The sequence below is a fragment of the Prinia subflava genome, chromosome 5 (assembly GCF_021018805.1).
Source record: "Prinia subflava isolate CZ2003 ecotype Zambia chromosome 5, Cam_Psub_1.2, whole genome shotgun sequence".
In the NCBI taxonomy this organism is placed as follows: domain Eukaryota; kingdom Metazoa; phylum Chordata; class Aves; order Passeriformes; family Cisticolidae; genus Prinia; species Prinia subflava.
Genome location: NC_086251.1, coordinates 20370779 through 20395979, shown reverse-complemented (window position 1 = coordinate 20395979; position 25201 = coordinate 20370779). Strand labels below are relative to the sequence as shown.

Genomic DNA, 25201 nt, shown 5'->3' with positions numbered 1-25201 from the left:
CAAATCTATTTTCCTCTGTCAACAGAGTTACAGAAAGTACACACACATCCACTCTGACCTTGTCTTGGCCTTCATGTCATTCCAGGAACATTTTATGCAGACACAGCAAAATAATGGAAAAACTTTTGTTTACAGAAGTTGACCCCACAATGCTAACTGAAATAAGGTGCCAAAATAAAACATACCCGACCTCACCCTGTTAACGATTTCTCGTTACCCACTCATTGCACATTTGAAATGTTTATTCACACTGCATATTTATCAGTGTTCTTCATCTCTCAAATGAATACTCGAAGCATCAGGGATTCCTTTTTTTCTTCTCCCAAGAAGCCATTGACTTCAAACTGTCATGAAGACAAGGAATCTAAAACTTATATACTGCAAACTGCAAATTCTGTTCTATGTCAAAAGGAAGACATTTTACAAGAGAACACTGAATCCTCCGAGCTGATCAAGTTATTATCTTGTTATTTTTGCCAGAGGAGCTGAGAGAAATATGTGAATTTCAGGTGTCTAATTTAACATCTAATTGAAATCTTTTTGAGAGCTCTCTGGGAATAGAATCCTGCTCTATTAGAAAACTGCCAGTTTGCTTAAGATTGCTTCTGTGATTTACTCTCTGAAGAAAAAATTCACTTTCATTTAAAGTTCCTGCATGTCCAAATTAACGGAGGGAAACTGTAATATTAATATTAATAACTGAAACATTTTGCTGGAGGTTGTTTTACAAAGTAATATTGTAAATAAAATACTTTACAGTTGACATTTTCAAAAGTCTATTAATAATTGGCAACTCAGTTCTTTTATTAATATGCGTCGAGTTACACTTAGCTGAACAGCTTGTCTCTGTCCTTCCAAAATCTGTATTTCTGTGTAATTATGGCACTCTATGATTCACTTGTTCAAATTATGCAAAGCTTGCATGTACACTCACCAGTGACTTCATTGCATGCTCAAGGGAAAACTTACTATTTCACTAAAAATAAATAAAAAAAGAAGTGGGGGGAAGGCATATATGCTATGATCTCATATAAGCTTACTATATCCTGGGGTACTTGGGAGAAAAAAAGTTTGTTTGAGCTTGCAGCATTGGACTAGGAGTCAATAAATCTTGGCCAATTTTCCACTTCTGCTTCATCATTCTGGACAAGTCATTCAATCTCTGTGTCTTTACTGGCCTCTGAGAAGATATAACTCTTCCATCTTCTTTGACTTAGTCAATCCTGTCTTTAAGTTGTTCTGTGTTGTTGTTGCATTTATGCATAGCACATAGCAGAAACAAACCTCAGCTGAGGCATATCAGTGAAACTTTAACCAAAGGAACTCAATGGAAATTGTATTTTAGGGGACAAATGCTGCCGTGTCACAGATTAAGATAAAATGACAGACATGCCAAATACTTCTTTGAATGCTCAAACTACAGACAAATAAAGGAGAATAGAAGGGCAAAGTTCTTCTTTCCTAATCCCAGCCATACAAAAATTAGGTTTCTAGACTAAGGTAGTCAATTAGACAAAAATAACCCAGACCGAGCTTGTGGACAGAAATGCATTACATGCTACAACAAATTCCTACAGCAAGTGGGATTAATCACTTTCTGGAGCTGTTTATCTCTGCCTCTTGGTGACTGGAGGACTAAAACTACATCTAAGGCTGAAGTTAGGTGAGATGAATCCCACTTTGAATGCATGTTTATAGCAAGTGGATGGAAAATATGCATCAACTGCACTCATGTGTATGCAGAGAAGGAAAAAAGAGCGAATAAAAAACCGAGGAAGCAGGCATTAAGACATAAAAATACTATAATATCTTTTATGAAAGAATATATTAAGTAGAAATAAAGGAGAAAATAAATTTCTGAGTAGGGGAGGGAAATTTTCTGTGATAATGTACTTCAAACACAGAAAGAATGTTGGTTCAATTTGCAGTGGCCTGTGGGAGGTCATGTATGCTCCACTGTCGGTATTGAAATCTTGAAATATATTTATGTCTAAAGGGAAGAAAGAAAGACGAAGCAACACTGGTAGACAACACAAATAATTTGCTGTGTCATTCACTTCCTAACACCTTTTGACAGAAAAACATTTTCAGGGAGACAAGATGCTCTTTAACAATTATCCAAGTTATAAATTGGGTATTAGCAGAGCTTCTTTTTTTAAACTTTCCCTAACAATATGTTAAGAGATACACAATTTACCCTCAAGTGCCTCACAGGTGTTTCCATAGCATAGACATTTCTCATAATCCTATTCTTCATACAGAATGGTCTTCCATATTCTAAGAAAACCAATTAGGCAGCCACATTATGTCACCCTTCCCTAACAGATTTGTTTTGATGGACAGTCTCATTTTAAAGCAGAGACATCACCAGGGAAAATCTTTTTCTCTTTCTAAACTAGCCCTGCCATAAGCAATGCAAGACTTAATTTTCAAGGCAATGACAATTTAAAGCACTGAGGGACTTTAAAATGGACCTGTTTAGTCTTGACAGTTCTAAAAATCAGGCCACAGTTATATTATCTAAATGAAGGCAAAAATATGTTTATAATTTAGGGGAAAGACTGCCTTCATTTTAAGTAGCTTGGCACCAACCAAATGGCTGTGAAAATTGTCTTTCTTCTTGAAAAATGCAGCAACTCATAGCCGATGTAATAATACTCAGTTTCTTTCATAACCCAAATTTCCCTCAAATGGAAATGAATTTTGCATGCAGTCAGATCTTTATCTATTTTTCATGAACTATAGTTTAAAGAATCATATGCAGTCCTTTATGAACACTGCAGGCTGCTACAACCCTCCTTCTTCTCTACAGAAGTTATGAAATGAGAAAGCTATAAAACCTCATTCTAGGTTTTTGGGTGTTATTTTGTATCCGATGGATATAACTAAAGGCAAAAACCTTGAATTATGTAAATCCTTAGGGAAAAGAGAGAGTACTTTTATTCACAGAATGGTAGGTATTAAAGCTTGAAAGGTCATTTTAGAACATCTACTTTTTCCCAAAGAAGAGTTCCTCCTTATAGTAAAGAGTTTATTGCAAGGAACTAAACACAACTGAGCCTAGGAAAGGAGGCACCATATGCAGTGCTATAACACCAAACCTTCATTGGTCACGCGTCATTTATAAACTTGATTTAAGCCTCATGGGAACATCAATAAGCATATGAAACTATCAAAACTGCCCCACTTTAGCTGGAAGCTAACTTCAGCTTCTGTTGCAATGATCAGGCAGGGGAAAGGAGCAGTGAAGAATTCTCTGCAATAGAAACACCCCCAAAAGTTAATGCTCACGCCGACTATTTGGATAGGAAGCTTAATGACTTAAAATAAGCCTGTGAGCAATCCACACCTTCTGTTGCAGTTTGAGAAGAACTGAATTTCTGAAGGAAGACAGCAATTCTAAATTAAAGCTTGCACTGACTGTGTCTGCTTAAAAGGCTCAGAGACTATAAAGCAAACTTCTCCACACCAGACCCTGACAATGCAGTTTCCCATCAGCATCTTGCAACTACTCATTTCCAAGGGACCGGATCTTAATTCTGACCACAATATATTCTAAAATCTTTTTTTTTTTCTAAGTGTCATGTTAAAGGGATCATTCACTACTTCCCTGCTGCAGAAAATGGCTCCTATATTAAGACAACGAGTATGACATAAGATCATGAGATCACTGGAAAATTAAATGCCCCATCATTCTATGTAAGTAAGGGTTGCTAAAAGGCTTAAAAGTGCAAGGGCTTACTTGAATATTCTGTGAGTTACACAAATTAAATATTAAAATGCCCACATACCACTTGAAGTATTGAAGTACACATTTTGAAAATATAAGATTATATATTAGCAATGTGCAAGATAAGATAGAGTGTTTATTTCAATTCTTAACATATTTAAGAATTCATTATTCATTTAAAAATTAATAATATTACTTGTTAACTCACAGTAGTTCCACATACTCCATCTATATCCCTCTGCTCTTGTGGAAACAACAGTAGAAGCCAATAGGAAAAATAAAAACACTCCAAACCCCCAAAGTCTGAATGAATACGTCTGACCTCGTACCTCTTGGACTTTGCTGTCTGATGGCTGGGGAACTGGCACGGCTCTGAACTTTGGCTGAATAGGCTTATCAAAGAATGGTGTACAGGAAATCACTGTCTCTTCCACCTCTCCTGGGAGAAGTAATGACCCTGCTGAATAAAAAAGAGTCAACGTTAACCTTCCACTCGATGCATAAATTAGCAAAAATCCTGTTAAAATCCTGTTAAAATCCTGTACTGCTCAGATATGGGCAGTAGCTTGTTAGTCAGAGTGTGATGTACTTATTGTTGCATAAGCTATCATTAAAACAGATCCACGCAGTCCTGAGCTAAAATCTAGATAGTAATACTGTACTAAGGAAAAATCAAACTCATCTGAAAACAGACAGGCAGCTCTTCTTTCTTAAGGGTGTTGAATTAAAATTTGGATGCAGATGCTCTTAAACTCAAAGAGCATCTGGGATTACATTCCTTTCTTTCAGAACAAAGATGGAAGGTCCTCAGCAGAGATGTCTGCAGCAGAGTATAAAACACCTTGTCTGTCATTGATGAGCTGAGCAGGCTCATTCATTTCTCTTTAGCTAGAGCTTCACCACCTGTACATTGGGCATAAGGAATCATTGCAAAGCATCTTGGTATGACTCTCACAGAACATTAAGTAAAAATACCTGGTAGAACTACTAATATTCCCCATTACAGTGCAGATGACTCTCTTGTCTAAGGGTATTTCACAGATGTTTGTTTCTCCCTGAGCTTTCCAAAAAGAGGTACTTCCCACATATGGGATGAAGTGACACGTAACCTTTCCATATGGGCAGGACTTGTTCCACAGTTCACAAATGAACAGCTTTTCTGAATCACTTTTCTTTTACAAACTTCAGCAAAACATTCATACTGGGACCAGTGGGTTTGCATTCTGTGACAGATCAGGAGGATATGACTTAGGTTTAGAAATATCTCCTAACATGAATCAATCTCAGCACTGCCACAGCACAGATGTGTCCATCGTGTCTCAGTAATGTTTTTATGAAAGAACTTAAGGGGACCATATGTCTTGCAGTTTAGTCAAAGGATTATGTAAATGTGCCTACTATTTTTTTCAGCTGACACACAAGTTTCTTTACAGTTTTATACTACATTTACATTTATCTTGTAATCTCAGAATAAATTTTCAAAGCATTGCTTAAATGTTATTTAATGGAAGCAACAAGAGAGTACATAAATCCAGGATGAAATGGATGAAGTGTGTATTTATCTCTACCTGCACAATTTTACCACAGCAGTGGAGTTACAGACCTCTCATTCCCTTGTGAACCTGCATTTGAAAATAAAGATTTCCTAGCTAGGACTTCGTAAAAAATCCATTATCAAATTCTTCATTTAGTTTTCTTCTGGGAATAGTGTACTATTTAAAAGCCAGGAGAGCTTCAAATTGCAAAGTAGAATGCTCTTTTAAAAGAGTTGAATTAATTCCCTTGGGTATTTCATTTCTGGATTTTTGTCTCTTGTTTCATGATTAACATATAAGTGGGTTTGTTTCCATCCCTATTCTCTTGGTTGTTTATGCTATCCCCAGCCATCTAAGTGCTTTCAGTCCTTGTTCTCAGCATAGCATCTGTTCTGATTCTGTGCCAGCTTTATGAGAAAACTTTCTGAAAAGGATAGCACAGTCCACAGGTATCTAGGCTATGCCTACCCATGCTCTGCAGCTGCTTTTTCATAATTTGGGTCAAAAGTATTTGTAGGGCAGATGGAAGATGTGAATACTCATTTGAAGACAACGGTACCTTCCACTATAGTTTCAAACTTGCAACCTAAATCTACATCCTTACTGAAGGAAGGGAAGTCTGGACACCAAGAGGTTTTTATCACCTACTGATATAAACACTGATTCTTTCTGCACTAAGTGCGTCTCCCCCTCAACAGACCAATCTGCAGAGAGAAGATGAGGAGGAAGCACTGTTATGCAACAGCCTGGCAATGGCTCAGAAAGATAACTCTCAAGAATTAGGACAACAGAAGGAAATTTATTTTTGCTTTTACCAAGAATTGCTTGTCATACTCAGAATGTCAATTCCACATTTTAAGGCTTGTTAGTAATGCAAACAATGTTTCAAATTCTCTTCAATCACCCCCTAAGAATGTAATCAACCTTTGTTTGCCAGTAGACATGCCAGAAATGAGCTTTGTCTCTCTCTATCCTGGCTGTGTGACAGCATATGAAAGTCTAATTGGTAAACACTGCTTTCCCTGATAATGTTTAATAAAGAAACCCCTTCAGAGAGAAAAATTAGAGAGTTTTGACAGTCGTCCTTCTCAGTGGGAGCCCCCAAAGGAACTCCAGGCTATTGTAAGTTCTAGCCAGTACCTCACAGCTTGTTTCGGCTGCTGCTACAGCACTACTGGATGATGATCCTAATTAAGGGGCTAATTATGTTCTCTGTGGAGGTGATTAATTAGCAACAGGAAAGCCTTGGATACTGCCAACAGCACCATATATAGAGATAACTGAACAGGCAGTGATACCACAAAAACGAAGACATTTTGAATGCACCTCTCATACCATGAAGAATCAAGTCCCTGGATGATACAGCTGACAACATTACTCAAGTCCAGCATACCTTAATGACGGCATATTTGGAAAGTGAACAATACTCTTTAGTCCCTCCCTACCACATCCCAGAAGTGACTACTAAATCTGTCAACCCTGCTGAGTTGGAAGTTTTTGCTTATGGTGTACCACAGACATCAACTATGAGTATAGAAAAAAATAATCTACTGGCACGAATCTGGTTTTAACTTTCAAGAGTGAGGAAGTTCAAAGTTTTGTCTGTAACTTTACTGTAGCCAAAGATGCCCAGCTATATATACACTGACAGCTATATATACACTGACACAGGTTTTACCACTTTCAGACACTACATTTCACAAAAATGCTGTTGATGGGGAGTTGAGAAGAGAGTGTTAAAAAAAGCTTAAAAGCTAAATTTTGCAGTCTCCTCTAATTCTCATGCTTCAGGCTGTTAGTCCCAAAGAGCTGCCTAGTGTGAAATCATCTCAAGGCACTGTTAAATGGATTGCAGAGAGTGGAGAAGAAAAACAAGAAAGGGATTCACCAGCTGGAGGGAAGCCCTACACTTCAGAAAATCCACCTCATTTAACGCTGAATCCTCTTCCTCAACCTGATTTTTCTGGATGTAAGCATAGGCTCAAAACATAAATGGAAAGGCATAGATTAAGAAAAATAACAGATGTTGATATAATTTGCCTAAAGAATTATTTAAATAATCAATAGTTATGCTTGGCCTCAGCTTCAAAGTAACTGAGTCAATCAGGTTCTCTTCAGCCTCTGCAGGATTACAGACAACTGGGACCTTGAAAAGGCAAGTTTGCAGTACTTCAGTGCTCCAAGCTGGATTAGGATGAAACAGTTATATCCTTGCCTATGAAGCCTCGCCAACATATTTAATTAGCTCTCTTTTAATCTTCCCTTGTATTTAAACAATAGCACACTCAAGGTCTCCAGACATTCTTTTACATATTTGGTACTTTATTCAAATATTACCTATTATTACCAAGGTATCCCTCAAACCCTAAAGCAAGAAATTTGTAACCAGTCCTGGAGAGTCCTGTTGCCAAAACAGAGGCACTAGGCAGCATCCATCCATCTCTGGAGAAAGCCTGATCATCTCTATTGTTGCCTTAAGCTGCTTACAGTTGGAGATTAAATTCAGGGAGAAAGAGCGATTACAGTACACCGTGCCCATGCTGTCTCCATGCCATGCCTTAAAGCAATGGTTTAGGGCAGCAATTTCACTTTGCCAATCATGGTTTACTGTGCCAAAGTCCCACAGTGCAAAGCATTGCCCCTGTTGCAAGCTTTCAGAAGCCCAGTGCATCTACAATGAATTTGCATATTGGCCAAATCTGTGGACTGCTTTTCCTACTCATAAGAAGCAGTCACGTTCATTCACACCTTAAAAGACACTGAACTTTGCATGATAAATTGGAAACAAAAAACAAACAAAACACCAAAAACCAACCAACCAAAAACAAACCCAAAAGCCCAAACAAACAAAAACTTCCCTAGAATGACTCTCCTAGGACATCTGCCAAACAGCACTGCTTAGATGGGATGTTTTCACACCTATTTTCTATCATGCTTCTCACACTGTCAGCTCTGAGCCAGTTGCCCTTAAGTGTGAATATTTATTGTATTAATGTACAGTTGCTAACTTAACTAACTGATCTGCCCTTTAAAGCTAGGTGAAGCACAGAGATATTGAACTGCTGCCAATAACAAGGAGAGATAAAGGTTTTTTGCAATTACTAGCAAGGTATGATATTTTTTACTGGGTAAAATAAGCTACGATATTTTTAAGTTTGCTTTGACAATATGAAGTCTTCAGTCAATCATTTGTTCTGACATAAGGTGGCAGCATTTAAAAAGGTCAACAACAGAATGTCTCTAATTTGTGTCACAATTTACCCCACCTATAAACTAACAGTAGTTCTTCAGAATCAATCATTCATTAAGGTATTCACTAGTGATATTATCTAGATTACTTTAACATTAAAAACAATAGAAGTGACAATTTTATAATTTAAATTGGATTTTGTTGCTATGGTTTCTACAGGAGTAAGATTTTGCCTCTCTCAGTATGAAGCTATAGAGTGGATTTTGAAATGTAAGACAACTATCAAACCATAAGTGTTATTTTCTGCACTTTGGAGTCAAGGGGAAAATTTTTAGCCTGACTCAACAACTATCTTCACCACAGAAGCCCTGAGCAAGACCCAGGCTGTGGGTTTCTCAGGTATAAATTTGGATGCTGTTCACTTTGCTTGCAGCATTTAGAAGGAACAAATAATTTCTGGCTAGGCATTGTTTCAATGTTATAAAATACAATCTAAAAGCTTAATGTTGTTACTGAGTATTGTTGATACAGTCTCATTCTTCACAGAGTCAGTCTGCCTCACATGGAGTGTGTTTCACCAGGGCTTTCCATATGTATGTGATCAGCATTTACTCTTAAGCAAACACAAATACACAGAAATGACCCAAAAGCTGGAGAGAGGCAATGAATGACACAGTACTGAATGCACTGAGTTATTATTTAGCATTGAGCTTAATTCTCATCAACCAATTTGTGGCCTCTTTAGAACCAGAGATATCTAACAATACTTTAATGAAATGCCAATATAGGCATTTCTCCTTTCATTATGATACAAGCAAAATATGGGTTTGTGCTTCCACCAGTAAACTCCACTTTTTTTTAATAGATATTACCAGAATTTATGACATAAACATAGAACAATGCCCTGCAAAGGGAAAAATGGGCACATCTGAACACTGCACTCAAAAGAAATCTTTGACACCTGTACCTGCTCTGGGATTGCTGTTTTACTACCTCCTTTCTGAAAGGCTGGAGAAAGAATATTTGCCATAAACCGGACTTACATTGGTTTATTATTCTCTTGTGAGATACTGGCAGTCTCTAAGCCCTCGGACTTCACTGGAATTGAGGACACACAGACAGGAAAGACTAATCAAAACTTTACTGTTAGAGTGGATAGACCAATCAAATGGCAATAACTAAGAAACCAAGCATCAAAGCCCTGCAGCTTCTGTCTGTGACCTCAGGCAAATCCCTGAACCTGTGTGCTTGGTTTCCTTGTACAGTCACAGGTACAGATGAGGAAAATGTATTTAAATACCAAAGGTTGTCAGTTCTGGTTGTAATAAAGACCATACAAGGACCTATAATAGACAAATAACTATAGACATTAGTATTCCATTTACTTTTTGGAGGTGGGAGAGTTAAAATTATCGTGGATGTACAGAACAGTTCAACACAATTCAAAATGCTCCTAATTGGAATTTTTAAAGAAGTTCATCGTAAATTCAGAATTAATCTAATCTATTTTAAGCCCAGGATGAAATTGTTTTAATAGGTAGGGACAGCATTTTCATTAAATATTTCCACTTTACAGCACTGTCTCTTAGCACTCACATTACTTTACAAAAAAAAACCCTTTTTGTAATCAAAAGTAATTTCAATAAAAATAGAAATGCATAAATATTGAGAGATGTTGCTAACACGAGCCACTCTGCACTTCTAGAAAAGCTTGAAAAAAAACCTGTTTACCAGAACAAAGTGCAATAAATATTCCTCTTGATTTATTATTTCATTACCTCTGAAAGTGGGGAAATTAGTACTTCATTTTGGGGAATTGGAACAATGTGGGGAATTTTCTAGCAACAGGAGAACTAAGGAAGATCATCTGCTTTAGGTGAGAAGCAGTTCTTTAATCAATGTTCACACACTTGCATTCAAAGACAGAAAATGACAGTGAATACAAAGGGGGGAAACCTACCATTGCATGTCTCTTCTTCTGTGTCTACATCTTCCAAGTTTAGGTACTTGTCCACCTGCCATAAAAAACCAAATTGGAAAATAGATGAAAATATATCAATTCCATTCCTTACAGTACACTCTAGAGCAAAGCAAAAATGCATTAAATTGTCTGCTTCATCTTCTCCATTTTCCCCTGCATTTTTCCAAGAAAGCATATGAATTTTCTTTGAAATGTGTAACCCAAAGGAAATACTTCTAGGTATAGTCAAAGATTTACTGCCAAAATTGCCACATATCAACTTAAGTGATGGGAAGGAAGCTCAAGCTGTACAGTAATTTTTTCAGGAGCTTAGTGGGAAGATGGGGAAGTAAAATATTTTCATAGGAAAATGATGCATGGTAAGTTACTGTGCAATTTTGCAAGCTCATTTCATATGGCACAAAGAGAGTACATGCTGTAGGCAAACTAGAGCTTGATCCTTCTGTTTTGACACTAATGGTGAATTGATTAAGAAATAAAAAAATGAAGAATTATTACATTTCTAGCATTTCACCTGGGGCTTTGCTCTACTGTTTTCTCAGGCTAATGTCCCTTGAACAATCTAAACTATTTAAAACGTACCAAAAGACAAGACATTTCTCATTTCAGGTATCACTCTGAATAGATGCACAGGGTGAGAATGAAAGGTTTTTCTCACCCTATCTGCAAATAGTGTTACCATGGGGGATTGACTACATGCCCTGGGTTTTCTTCTGTTTTTCCATGAAGTAATTAAAGATGCTCTCAGATAATTTTTTCCAACTTGGCTGGAAAACAGTCTCATCAAGACTTACCTAACCTTTACACTTTAAAAGTACATACTTATTAACATTAGAAAAAAATTTGGATTTCTCTCATTCGCACGGATGGGAAAGAAATACATCAACAAATTGCAAAAAATTTGTAAATTAATGCAGGAAAAATCAGTCAGGTTCTGCTCATAATCCCCACTTTGAAGAAAATCAAAGAAAACTTCACCTGCACTCTTTCAGACAGACTGAGATTTTTTCCATCAGAGACACCAGCTGCTGAGCTCTCACTCATCACTGTCTGTAGATAGATGGGCAGAAACAGAATCAAAATCACAATCAAACCTCCTACTGATTCATACACAGTTCACAGAATCACAGAATGGGTAAGGCTGGAAGGCACCACTGCAGGTCACCATGTCCCTGCTCTAGAAGGGTCCCCTAGAACACATTACTCGGCTTTATAGATGATGTACATAAAAATTTTTAAGAAGTGAATGGAATGCTCCTGAAAATAAAACAGGTACAAGTAATTCTCTGAAAACCTACATGGGACAAGACTGAATCAACTGGAACAACAGTGCAAGTAATCATAGCATGCCTAAAAAGCAGCATTTAGAACAGTAACACTGTTTTCAATAGCAGCGGTTTCCCCATTTTCCTTTCTCAGGGCAGGCTTAAAGGTTACAGTGGTCAACTCACTGCACTATGGCCTCTTTCTGCTACTACACCGCAATTTTTCTGCTGCATTCTACTGTGATTGTATTTGTTTCTTAAACTGCTAATGTGACAAATTGTGCAGCCATGTCTGATGCTTTTTCCTTTTTAGAAACAAAAACACGCATAAAGGTTTATGGAAGTTCCATTACATAAAAAATAACAGAAGTTGTACATTGCTTTGTGTGGCAGAAAGACAATTCAATTGTGGCTCAAGTAAAAGACACAAAGACAAATTATACCAATGAGGAAACAATACTTCTTATGAAAAAAAATGGCAAAAATATTGTCATTATTTTTACACAGTCAATTGACAGAATGTAATTGTTTTAAAATCCTTACTTGATTCTATCTCAAAGACGTGTCCTAGTAAGGAGGAAAGTGGCAGCTTGTGCTCTGAGGCCTGGCAGGCTCATCATTTGAAAGCACTTCAGTGTGTTGCTCTGTGTGTTTCACAAAAGGACTTGCTACTTCTTTTTTAATAAAAGTTTAATGAAAGGAAATTTTGAGTACAGACTAGATCACAGCTAAATTATTTGTTATTCAGGCAGGAAAGCAGAGGTTGTTAACAAGTTGACTCAGATTTCCATCTCACTCCCTTCCAGACGATGTCTGTTGTTTTCTTGTCCCTACACATTAAATCCTGAATCCCTTATGTTTCAGAAGATCAAAAATGCCCCCGGCCTGCCTATTTACTTCAGGCAGTAACATAGCTCCAGCAATACAGAACTCTGTACTTCCTAAAACCTGAAAGAAACAAAATACATCTGTCCATGCTGGCATCCATACTCTCTGGATTTTTTTCCTTTTTGCCAACCTCTGCCACACCCTGCAGTCTCCAGTGAAAGCATTACTTAGCTCATTGCAGGGTGCCTTATTTGTTAGCCAGATTATGGCAGCTCTTCAGCAGGGCAAATGCCACTGCCAAACACGATCTCTGCAGGTGCCTCTCTAAGCACTTAACACTTAGGTAGTATTTTAAATATTTGCCTCAAATAGGATAAATACCACTAGCCTCTAACATTTGGACAGTGTATCTCTCCATATTTTCATCTGTTTAAATGTGGTGCTTGTCCACATTGACAAATGTTAGCTCATTACCTCATTCTCATTTGGTGTCCGTGGTGGAAATGACACCCACATTTCTTTGCTTCTTTCAGGTGAACCATGCCGTTTATTTCTGTTTGGTAATTCAGAAGTAGAACTTTCTTTTCTTAAGGAGTCCACTTTACTTCCCTGAATTGTTTTTCCCTCTTTCTCTGCAAGCAGAATCACACCAGATCAGATAATAGAACGCACTATCCAAGAAAAAGAAAAGCATGTATTTATTCCATGTACAACGTATACATGTATTTTATGTATAAAATAAAACTTTACCAGACTTCACCATAAAACTGAATATGCAGTTTCAACTCCAATTGCAGAGTCTCACCTATTCCTCAGAACTGAAGAACTCATTATCACAAAAGCTTATGCAATTTTATGAAGTAAACTTCTTAAAATCAACCAAGAATTGAAATACCCCAAAAAGTAAGACAGTAAGGTTACACCTTACTGGATGTAGAAGCTGACTACTATGAGCATGGGAGTATGGATTTCCAAACCCACACTGAATAATTGGCGTTTTTAACTTCAACCTGGCAAAAAAAAAAAGAAATCACAGCCAAAATAAAAATGCAGTTCTTTCCATTTTAAAAGCCACATTATCAAATAAGGAGCAGCTACAATTCAATCGATTAAAAAAATGAACTTCACATCACATGTTCTTAATGAAAAATGAATGCCCATTTAATTAAGCTTTTTGGGTTTAGTTCGAAAATTTACTTTGCAACAGTAAGAAACACTGCATTGCATTTCTAAAGCATAATTATGTATTATAAGCATTGAAGTAATTCTTGTGGAGAGTTTTAATTATGCCTTTGGGGTTACCACATTGAGCCATACAGCAAAGAATTACTAATCCCCTGGGACAGCTCTGTGCTGCAGTTACTGTGACCCGCAGAAAGGGCTGGCAGGCTGGGCACAACCTGAAATCCACACTTCCAAGAGTCAGGGTTTGTGAAAGTAAACTGCACCACACCAGAGCAACCCAGCAAACAGGTTCTGATGCTCAGATAACAGATGGCTCCTCTGAATAATTCCTAAATCTCAGGTCTCTTTAACACCTTGCTTCTCCCTGCTTCTTTAGCAAGTACTTTCCTAAAACAGGATTTGGATACAGCAATTCATATGAGCCATCACTTTTTCCAACATACTCTCTTTTTAGGCCATGGAAATGAAGCAGTATTAGACACTAAACAGTCTTTTAAATTCATGAGTGGTAAAATGATCACCCACTATTTGAAGATGATTTCAATGTCACCTTACTTTACAGGAAGAACTGGATGGCTAGCTCAAAAAACTGAAATCTTTTTTCACTTTAGTAGTAAAACAGGATGGGCTTCCTGTTCTATCCTAAAAACTTGCAAGTTTTATCTTAAAGAATGACAAGCCAGAAAGAATATTAATGTATTTGGGGGCAAATATGTATTGGCAAATAATGCAGCTGAACATCTGCAGACGAGCAGAGTACCAACAGGGCCTGGGGACCAACCCCGTGTCCTCCCTGTGCACATCAGGAGCACTTCTGTATGAGAAGTGATAAAAAGATTCTGGAAGCCGTACACTTTTCTCACCAGACCAACAGAGAGACAAAAGAAATCATCACTGGAATGATCAGAAGCATAATTCATAGAGCCAACAGACTCTGAGTAAACATGGTATTCCTGCACTAGCCCATCCTTTTCTTGTATACCACTGTGGTCATTCCTCTGGGCGATGAATCAGATCATTCTTCTTAAAAATATAGGTTCTCCAAAGACAGCAATATCATTTTTAGCATGGAAAGACCTATGACACATAGTTATAATTAGGCAGTTATAATTAGGCACACATATGAGCTGACAAACTTGCTTTATTAGGTTATATGTTTTCTGGACACCTGAGCTATTGTCACAGCTAAAAAGCTAGATAGATTAAATGAGCTAGTAAGAAATCAAGTGCTTTCAGAGTATTTATGTGCCATTTACCAACCCCAGACTGCAGCTTAGAAGCACTATCCCCTTTCCTAAGAGATCAGTCATAAACTTTTGACAGAAACCTTTTTCTGGTTAAGACCACTGCAAAGTTATTGGCTTAGAGAATATTAAACATAACATTTGATGAAAAATTCAGCAGTGCAACGTGATACTAGATTCATGACTGCTTGTGAAGAAAAACTCAGAAGAAAAATGTCTAAGCAACCTAAAGCAGTTGTTCAATGCAATTCTGTGGACAGAATATCAGCTATGCAACCATGTGCATAATGAGGCCGTGCCATAAAAATTAAAGGGGGAAGGTGATTTAAACATTATGTTGCCAGCTTTGAGCACAGTCCCTCAGGACCAGTAAGAGCAACTTCAGCTGCCCAAAGCAACTACTGGCACCTACAGTCTCCCAAAGCATGAATCACATGCCTGGCTCCTTTGAAGCAGTAACTGTAATGAACTTAAAAAATACTATTAAAAAAACACACTTAAGTTGTTTTAAAGAAACTACAATTTGAAGACAAGCACCACAGGTGTATTTCTTTGACAGTATTCTGAATTTCAACCATTTCTGTCCTTACTTTTTAAAGAGAAGGGGAAGAGGAAGGATCACATTCAAGCCAGCAAGAGGATCACACTGCCTTTCTCCTGACTAAGTGATAATTGACTCATTATTCACAGTCACAGCTCTCAACCTGCCAAGATCCTGTTGTAGAACACTGGCCTTCACAATATGTGATAAAAATCAAAAATAAGGGATACAAACACAACAAAATGTAACAGAAGAAGAAAGCTGAAATTGTATAAAGATTCACATATTTATTCTGCAGACAGATTCTGTCTCACTTTTTAGTCATTTCACTGTCAGTATTTTAAAAATGAAATAACAAGCCAACTTAGGCCTCTAGAAAAGTACTTCTGAGTCTCTCAAGAGCAGAATCCATCATAATTGTGTGTCACTAAGAGTATGGTGCAGACTTCAGAAACATGTTTCAATCAAAAAGGATATCCAACTTGATAAATTTTTTTCTCTCCTGCTACCTATTCTCTATATTGCCTAAAATTCTCTTTGTCTTTCAATTTGGACAGGAATTTCTTGAGGATGTCTAGTGATCACCCACATATTTCAAAGAATAATGGAGTCACTTATCACAAAGCCAGAGAAAAGAGCTACCTGTATTATCAGGAAAAACTTACTGTCAGTGAGATCTCTCAGATGACATAGCAGCCCCAGAAGAATGATAAAATTCTCATGGTCTGAAGCATTTCAAAGCCATGCTAGACATAGCAATCAATAACATATCGTAGAATACCTGGCTTGGGATAATACACTGGACAAAACAATTCAAACTACCAGGTACCTCCCACCTTCTTTCAATTTGATTAATTCATTTCAAAAACAAAAACTGGCACAGATTTAGAAACAGGCCCCTTTAGCTATAAAACAACAACCAAAAAACCCCATACAACAAATCTACTATTTTAAGTTCCAGTTTATTTTTTGTCCTCAAATCCTGGACTGAGGGCCAGCAGAAAGGCTATGAATCCCTTAAATCTCTTCCAAGTTATGCTTTGATGGAAAACCTGGAATTCAAATAATACAGTGACTTTCTGTGGGACTCCTGAACAAAAAACCCCGATTTTATTCACAGTACCATAATAACTGTCTTGAACAGAAGTCACAACCACAAATGTCATGTTCATTCACTTTCCCTATTCTTCAAACACACCATCAGCAAACATTTTAAAACAAGAAAAAAGGCTGAAATGTTTTCATAAAATAACACTTTGACATATTCACAAGGTGGTAACATATTCTAGAACTGCCTGTATTTACCTATTTGCAACTATGTAAAGCATTGTACAACGCTGCATTCATTTACCCTAAATTACAAGCTGTAAGAGGGAAACAAGAATGTCAAGACTGAAAATCCAGTTTGCTGAGAAGATAATTTTTAAGACTTCTATTAATTTTTGTTAACTCAATCAAAGCAGCTCCCACATTTTCTGTAGTAACCCTACCAAAATTTGCAGCCTCCCTATGTTTGTATGTTGTCCTGCTGGGAACAGAACATAGTGTTTTAAAGTTACTTACCCTAAAAAAGCCATTCTGATTTATGTTAACCAGATACTTTCCTGTTTCCATGTATTTTTATGCATAAATTGCTGTAAATCAATGCAGTTTGTCCAGCTTTTCAAGACAAGAAGTCTGATTATCCTACACAGTATGTACCTGGAGGATTTCAGTATGAGAGTCCTATATGCCTGTCCAAAATTAAGAGCAATTCAGGTGTGACTCAGGCACCTAAATTTCATCATGTAGTCCTGTTTTAAGAGTCTAAGGGCTTAGCCTCCTGGTGCCACCCAAAAAGGCAGTGGATGTTTTATGGATACTGCTCGCACTCAGTATCTGAACTGTCTATCCCACAGCTATCTGAATTCCTGTAAGGTCCATTCAATCTTTCTCCATCTAAATCCACATTAATTTCAATGGCAGTGATCTCACAGTGGTACTGAGCAAGCAGAACTCCTTTACAGCAAAGAACTGGCCTAAAACATTTACCTCAGTGTGGAAATTAATATTTGTAACACAAAACTTCAGATGGTGCAGCCTTTTTGCCCAACATCTTTGATCTTATCCTGATAAAATGACAAATAATCAGCACAAATTATTGTTTGGCTTTTTTTTTCCCTTCAAAAAAGGTCAAGTTTTACTATAATCAGTAATATGAGTTTGATTTTTTTATTTAAATTTACCCACTTCTTAAGGAAATTCCACTGCATTATCTTTCAGCTAGGATAAATATATATTACATGGACTGGGACAAGTAATTTCAGCGGGACTAATTCTAACCTAAAAGTTACTTTGACTGCCAGTTTTGGATATTTATTTTAGTATGTTTAAAAATAAGTCAGGAAAGGACTTTTTTATGTGCTCCTTCAGGGGAAAGATGAATGACTGCTGCTCTCAAGTATATTTCTCAAGTATATGCACTCTCATAGAGCTGCTCTAGCTTAATGTACAGCAATACTTCTCTAAAATGAACTGAGCTCCTAATTTTCAGAAGTTTAGCTGTTATTTTATTGTATCAGTATCTCTCCCTTTGTACTTAATGGAACCCCTGTATTCCGGGTTTATGTAGTGTTTATCTGTATCAATATCTATGTCTCTGTTATGCTTTTGATAGTCTCAGTGTTAGAAAAGGGGCAGTATTTCCTGTTTATTCCTCATTCGCCCCATCTGATCATTTAAAAATTCATATGATTCTTTCACAGCTCAGCAGTGTTACCTTCTCCATTTGAATACTAATGCTGTCAGGTAAATAACAAGGCAAACATGCACTTCATCATTCCAGTAGCTTGTACAAGCAAAATCCTGTTTCTTTCAACAGATGTACAAGAACTCCAGACTTCTTTCTGAGTTTGGGTTATACTAAGCCATACTTTGAACCTTAGCTAGGAAAAACAGAAGGTATTTGTGTTTATTTCTTAAATACTTGGCTTTTTTGGTTTTGTTTTTTTTTTTTACAGTCAAAAAACCTGCAAATTTGCTTAAAGTTCTCCTCAGCACAAGGAAACTACACTAAATACATATGTTTGGAACACTTTCAAAGAACATACGATGTGCTAATAAATCAGGGCAGACTCAGTCTTGAACACTTTCTGTGTGCTTGCATCCTAGAATAATTCAGCACTAATAGGCGAATAGGTAAGTGTTGTAAGAAACAAGTAAATTGTATATAATTAAAAGCATCTGACATATTCATACAAAGTATTCCTTTCTTAACAAATAATATAAAAAAGATGACAGCAGGTGGGAACAAAATAAAATGCCAGAAAGCCCAGGGGTTTTGGAAATGCTGGAATTTGGACATTATAATCACAACATTAAGGCATACTTAAAAGGCTCGAATTTTTTTTTAAAGCAAGTACCTGCTTTCTTGAAATTAGGCATTTCTATTTAATTTTATATTGAACACTGAAAAGTACCCAGTTCTACAAAGATTCAGCACTAAACTGGAAGTGAGATCACTCCACTTCTTATTGTCCTGTTGAGTCACCTGTACACAGCTCTGATCTCTGACATTATTTGCTTTGTGTCATTCCCACATGTGGAAAGAGGACTTCCTCAGCTCACTGCAATGCATGAAACGAAGCCAACAGCTGCATTTAGTGCCCTTTGATGTCCTTCTAGACAGGGTGATGAGGTACAGCAGAGTTCACTCTGTGTTAATGCTTTTTATATTGCTAGAATTCAATCACTGCCAATATGCCACTATAGGATAGAACCTCTACTAAAGTACCAACAGCAAAATTACTAAATATTTCCCTTTCTACATTCTAGAAAATCTCAGTTATGTAAGAGAATGAAAATGCTTTTTTTTTTTTAATCTGAAATACTCTTCAGAAATTGTTTTGTATTAAAGGCATCACAGAAAAGAACAAAGAATTGCTGTTAGGGAAGCACTACTGTTCAAGGGCTGTTCAAGTTTCCAGGAGTCTGAGTGCCTCAGTACTTATCTGGTGCTGCCACTGACCTACTGTGCAAATGCACATGAGTCATTTCCCTTCTTTAGGGCTATTTTTTTCTGTCTATACAATTGAGATGAAGTATCTTACAGAGCAAACACCAGGACAACAAATATCCATTAAACAGATCGGTTATTATTATTTCAAAAATAATCTATTAAGTTTGCATCTCTGTCTGGGATGATTTTCTACATTTAGGGGCTCTGAATATTTGATTTTATACTATATTGAATAAAGGCTACATAGAAATAGCTACTGAATTCATGATCAATAGAAAATTGCAAATTTTGTCTCCCAACCAATTCTATCAAATGATCCAGCACAACACATCAATAAGAAGCTCTGAATTGATGCTGTTTCCCTATTTCATGCCCTGTTTAAGTTCCCTGGGGATGACAGATTAATTTAATTAGTTTTACTGAACTGTCTATTTGCTTTTACTGGCCAATTTACTCATAGGCTGAAATTTCTCTTGGGGTTAGCATTGTCCTACTGGTCCATTTTTAAAATAAAAGTGCATTTACTGTCACTTCTTATATAGCTCTCTGCTATGCTTTCTGCTGTAAAGACTGACGTTTGTGAAGTGCCTCCACTGACACTTATATAGGAAGTTTAAAGTTGTTGTTTTTCCTAAATGTGGTTAATGTAAAAAGGAAGCAGACAGCTACAGTCAAACGGACTGTGAACTGAATACCTTGCCCAGCTTTCACTGGGGAATTAGGCTGATCTGAGCACAACACAGAATATGGCTCTTGCATGCCACCTGTAAGCACAGAAGTGATCAGTCACTTCCAAACTTCCTCCACTTGACAGCTTCTTCAGCACAGAAGCATCAAAACAACAGCACCGAGGCTATAAAGTTTCAATCCAAGCTGTGGCTTGCTTAGATGGGTCTAATCAAGGTCTCTGGACTTCAACACACTGCCAGGCAGTGGGAGGTGTATGAAATACAGTAAAATTAACAGCAGGAATGGAATCCATTTAACCCTAGTGGTGCAACGCCCAGAACCATGAAAAAAAATGCAAATCTGAACTTGGATTTGGATAAGAATTTTATTCATGGCAGCATTTTCCTATCCAGCTGAATGATCCCTAACCCTGTATTTTCAGAAGTGAGAGAGGAGTAATTTAAAACCTAGATGAAAATTTTGAAGCTTGCACCATTTGGGGAGGTTTTTTTCTGTATTTGTTGTACAAGGTCAAATTAGATATTTTATGCTCCAGTGAATTTCCCATTCTTCCTCTGAGTTTAAAAAATGAGCAGATGCTGCCTTTTGATTTTGAGCATCATAGTTCTGCACCAGATTTCAAACACTCTTCCTAAGATCTGAAAGAGGCTATTGTCCTCTGTGGCAATTTTTTCGAAAGCAGGATTGGATGGATTTCCATGAGGATTTTGTCCAAATTTTTTCTAGGAAGTGTGTAGTTCTCAACATGCTACTCATTTACCACATCTACAGAAATCTGTATCATCCACTCCTTTTTAAATTCAGCTCTCCTGGGGTTCCTTCAACTGCAAAGCTTTACAGCAAGTATGAAAGATTTCATCTTTCTGGACTTGTGCTCTAATTGCTAAATTACATTCCCATGGGTTCACCAGCCCTTTCACCTCTATATTCATCTTGTTAAAATTACCCCTATGACAAAAAACACACATTGGATGCTCTAAAGAGGAAAAATAAAGAGACTTAACTAGAATCTTAACCTCGCCCTCAAATGCCCATCCGTTACAGAATCAATGAAAAAGATTTCAAAAATTTTCCTCTTACAGAGGAAGTACTCCTATAATTTTAAAATATTATTTATTTAGGCTATATAGGTCATGTTCTATTGGAGCAGTATGTTCTAAATGCTCAGTTCAGAGTTTTACAAATATATTTATGTATATTTATCCATTTTCCATCAGATCTGTAGACATGAAGTAGTAGTCTTAGTATAGGATTTACTTGTCAATTCGTCTATGAACTCTCATTTTCCCACTGCACCAAGCTCATTTTAAAAATCAGAACCACTGGGAATTTTTAGGAGTACTAAAATCTGGAAGATTTAAATCCCATATCAAAGAAGTAATTTTCTGGTCCAGCTAAGTTACAACATACCTCTGTGCTAGTTAAACCAAGCACACATCATGAAATCAATTACACATTATTTAGAAGGACTTATTTTGAGTCCAGATCTTGTTCTATGTGAACTAAGAGAGTATCTTTCCAGATAGCACAAGGAAGAATAGAAGTAGTCAAAGGTAAGAGCACACTTTCAGATACACTAAAAAGACAACATTCTAAAAACGTGATTTTCTTGATTAGGATATTAGCAATTCTTAAAAAGCCAAATTAAACTGAGGAATGTAAAAATTCAATAATCCTGTTTCCCACATAAGAATAAAACTATATACTCTCAGCAGGTCCTAATGTGTTCACAGGGGGTCACTCCAGGCTATTTATAGCCTCAAAAAGTTCTTTTTAGCTAGGCCAGAACAGCCAAGGATGCTTGGGTCCTTCTACTGAAGGTATGTTCTTTACAGCTTCACTGTGTGTTAATTTAATGTATGAAGAAAATTTTAAAAACCACTAGGGTATCAGATTCTTATGGGATACTTTCATGAATCACATAGAAACTTCAGCTGAAAATATCCTTGCAGTGCCAACTGCACATTAGTATAAATTCATGCACAAGTAAAAATCACCTTCTGTAAATATGTTACTCTGTGCAACTAGTGAGATCCAATTTTCGTGTTTTCTGTTTCCAATGTTAAGACAGACAAAAATCTATCAGATGATAATGTACGTTTTATGCTTTAAGTAGAATTTTTGCAGGTCATTAGTTTATAATGCAAACCAGCATGTTGGGTACTTTTAAAGGAAAATGAAAGTGGGAGGAAAACAAGTTGAGCTGTTCAGTTCATACCATCATAAGAACATGCATTTCTAAGCATTTGATTCAGGTAAAGCTCTAGCTTTTATATGATTTTAGTGGCAAATGCCTACAGTGACAGTGAAAGAGACTGAAATACACGCTGAGGCTTTTTGCAAGTAGCATCATGATATGCAGCATGTTTCTATGATAGCAGCTATCCCCAGTGTATCAATCATACATAAGAAGACCAGAACCGGATTTTCAATCCTCTTATCTCATCCCCCAGTGTCTCCTTTCTCTTCTATATTTTATAGGGAGGATAGACAGAAAGTTGCCACAAGATTATTTCTGTGGCAGCTTCAACTCTCCCACCGGTTTTCTGCTCAATGCTTGTGACTGACACTTAGTTCTGCCTCAAGGATAAGGACAGGACAGACTTCTGAGTACCAATCAATGGGGCACGCCACATGCTGGAATTGAAAAATACAGCGCTTCTGCAATAATATGAGGACATACCACTTTTAGCACAAAGCAGTGGTAAAGAGAACTGTAATATGTTGCTTGAACTTATTTTTATGGCACCTGTCTGAACATGGTTAAAAAATGTGAACCTGAGCTACAGAATTGGAATTCTGTAATTCAGCAATGCTCAGATCAAGGTTAAGCTCCACTTTTTATTTCACCTGCAGAGCAGGAGATCTTTTCAGCCTAATCATCTGTCTGATGCCCTGCTGTACCTTCATCCATTACCTCTTAGCTTGGCACAGGATGGGTCAGTTTGGAAGTGAGCACAGCTGGTCACCTGGTCCAACCTCCCTGCTCAAGCAGGGCTACCCTAAAGCACCTTGTACAGGATTGCATCCAGATAGATCCTGAAATCTCCAGTGAGGGACACTCCACACCCTCTCTGAACAATCTGTTCCAGTGCTTGGTCACCCACACAGCAAAGTGGTTCTTCCTCATGTTCAGGTGAAACTTCTGTGCATCACTTTCTGCCCACTGCCTCCTGTCCTGTTGCTTGGCACCACTGAGAAAGGCCTGGCTCCATCCTCTGACACCCTCCTGTCACATACTTACAGACATGGATAAGGTCCCCTCTGATTCTTCTCTTCTTGGGGCTGAGCAGGCCAGACTGCCTCAGCCCTTCCTCTTAAGCCATGTGCTCCAGATCTTTAATCTCTGTAGCCCTCTGCTGGACCTGCTCCAAGAGCCCCCCAGTCTCTCTTGTCCTGAGGAGCCCAGAACTGGGCACAGCTCTCCAGGCATGCCTCACTCACCAGGGCTGAGAAGAGGGGCAGGATCCTTTCCCTCGACCTGCTGGCAGTGCTGTTCCTAGGGCACCCCAGGATCCCAGGGGCCTTCTTGCCCACTGCTGGCTCATGGACAGCTCGTTTTCCACCAGGACCCCCAGGTCCTTCTCCACAGAGCTGCCTGCCAAGAGCTCAGTCCTCAGCCTGTGCTGGTGCAGGGGGTTATTCCTCCCCAGGAGCAGGACCCTGCACTTCTCTTTCTGAATTTCAGAAGGTCCCTCTCTGCCCATCTCTCCAACCTGTCAAGGCCCTTCTGAAGGGTTGCACAGCCCTCGGGGTCTGGGCCACTCCTCCTGGCTTTTGAGTCAGCAGCAAACTTGCTGAGAAGGTCCCTGCCCCTTCCTCCAAGTCATTGATTAATTAGTTAAGACTGGGCCCAGTATTGACCCCTGGGGGACATCACCAGTGACAGGGCTCCAACCAGACCCTGTGCCACTCAGCCAGTTCTGAACCCACCTCACTGTTCACTCAGCCAGTGCACACTTCCTGAGTTTGCCTACAAGGATGTTGTGGTAGATAGTGTTAGAAGTCTTGCTGAAAACAATTTAGACAATATCGACATCCCTCCAGGTAGCTGTTTCATCATAGAAGGCAATCACTTGTAGAAAGCACACACACAGGCACAGCACAGTGTTAGTAAACCTGTTGAAGTACCCAAACTGCACACTCCTAATCTCAGGCCATCTCACACTATTAAGTACTTTCCTTAGGCTCTTCTTTTATGGAGACTTCTCAAGCGAAACAATGCAAGATGTACTTAGGAAACATCTATCCTTCCAAACACTGCATGTGCCCCCTGCCTCCCTAAAGCAAGCACAAATGGCTAAGCACCTGTAGAGACACGGCAGCCTGGGAACCAGTCTGTAGAAAGTTGTTTTTAGGGTTCCCACTGCTGAGTGGAAAAACAAAACCACCACAAGGATTTGCCTAAAGGCACAAAGCAGGTGAGTAGCACCACACTACATACCACTGCTTCTCTTTTTACCTATCCTTCTGTCTGTGGTATATAACGGGAGATTTGGGTAGTTACATACCTTTCAAAAGATACGTGAATGTATTTAGGAACTCTTCATATGACTGTTCATGACTATTAATAAATTGATCAAGGATGCTGTTCTTTAACAGTTCTTCTCCCATGATCATCCACACCTTGAGAGTCGAACAGGTATATCTGTTTTCGTAGGCTGCTTCTGCAATAGAAAGAAAAGAGCTATACATACCTGCAGGCAGAAAACAAATCAATAGAAAAGTCCCTAGTTCATATAGATGGGCATTAGAAAGTATAATTTTTCTTCTCTCCTTGTGAAGTTCTGATCTCGTCAGTGGAATTTTACTCAGTATTTCTCCCAAAATTCACATGGATATAGAAATTTTAAGTAGAAAGGGAGAAATTGTGACCATTTATGCTTGAAATTTATGACCTTGCATAATATGCCACAGAAGGGCCAGCTTCTCTTGGTGTTGTTCGTTCCCTTAAGTTGTTCCATCTTTCAACCCCTGCCTTTTTTGCAGAGACAGTGACACTCCTCATCAGCATG

At 38.0% G+C, this 25201-nt stretch overlaps 1 protein-coding gene across 1 annotated transcript in view; it reads right to left on the bottom strand.

Annotated features, from left to right (window-relative positions):
• IFTAP (intraflagellar transport associated protein) overlaps nucleotides 1–24849 on the bottom strand; it is a 30093-nt gene extending 5244 nt beyond the window's left edge. The window contains 5 exon segments of the mRNA XM_063398332.1: nucleotides 4060–4190; nucleotides 10416–10470; nucleotides 11415–11486; nucleotides 13004–13161; nucleotides 24698–24849. Coding sequence (XP_063254402.1) covers nucleotides 4060–4190; nucleotides 10416–10470; nucleotides 11415–11486; nucleotides 13004–13161; nucleotides 24698–24806 — 525 coding nt within the window. The 5' untranslated portion in view covers nucleotides 24807–24849.
• Nucleotides 24850–25201: the final 352 nt, after the last annotated feature.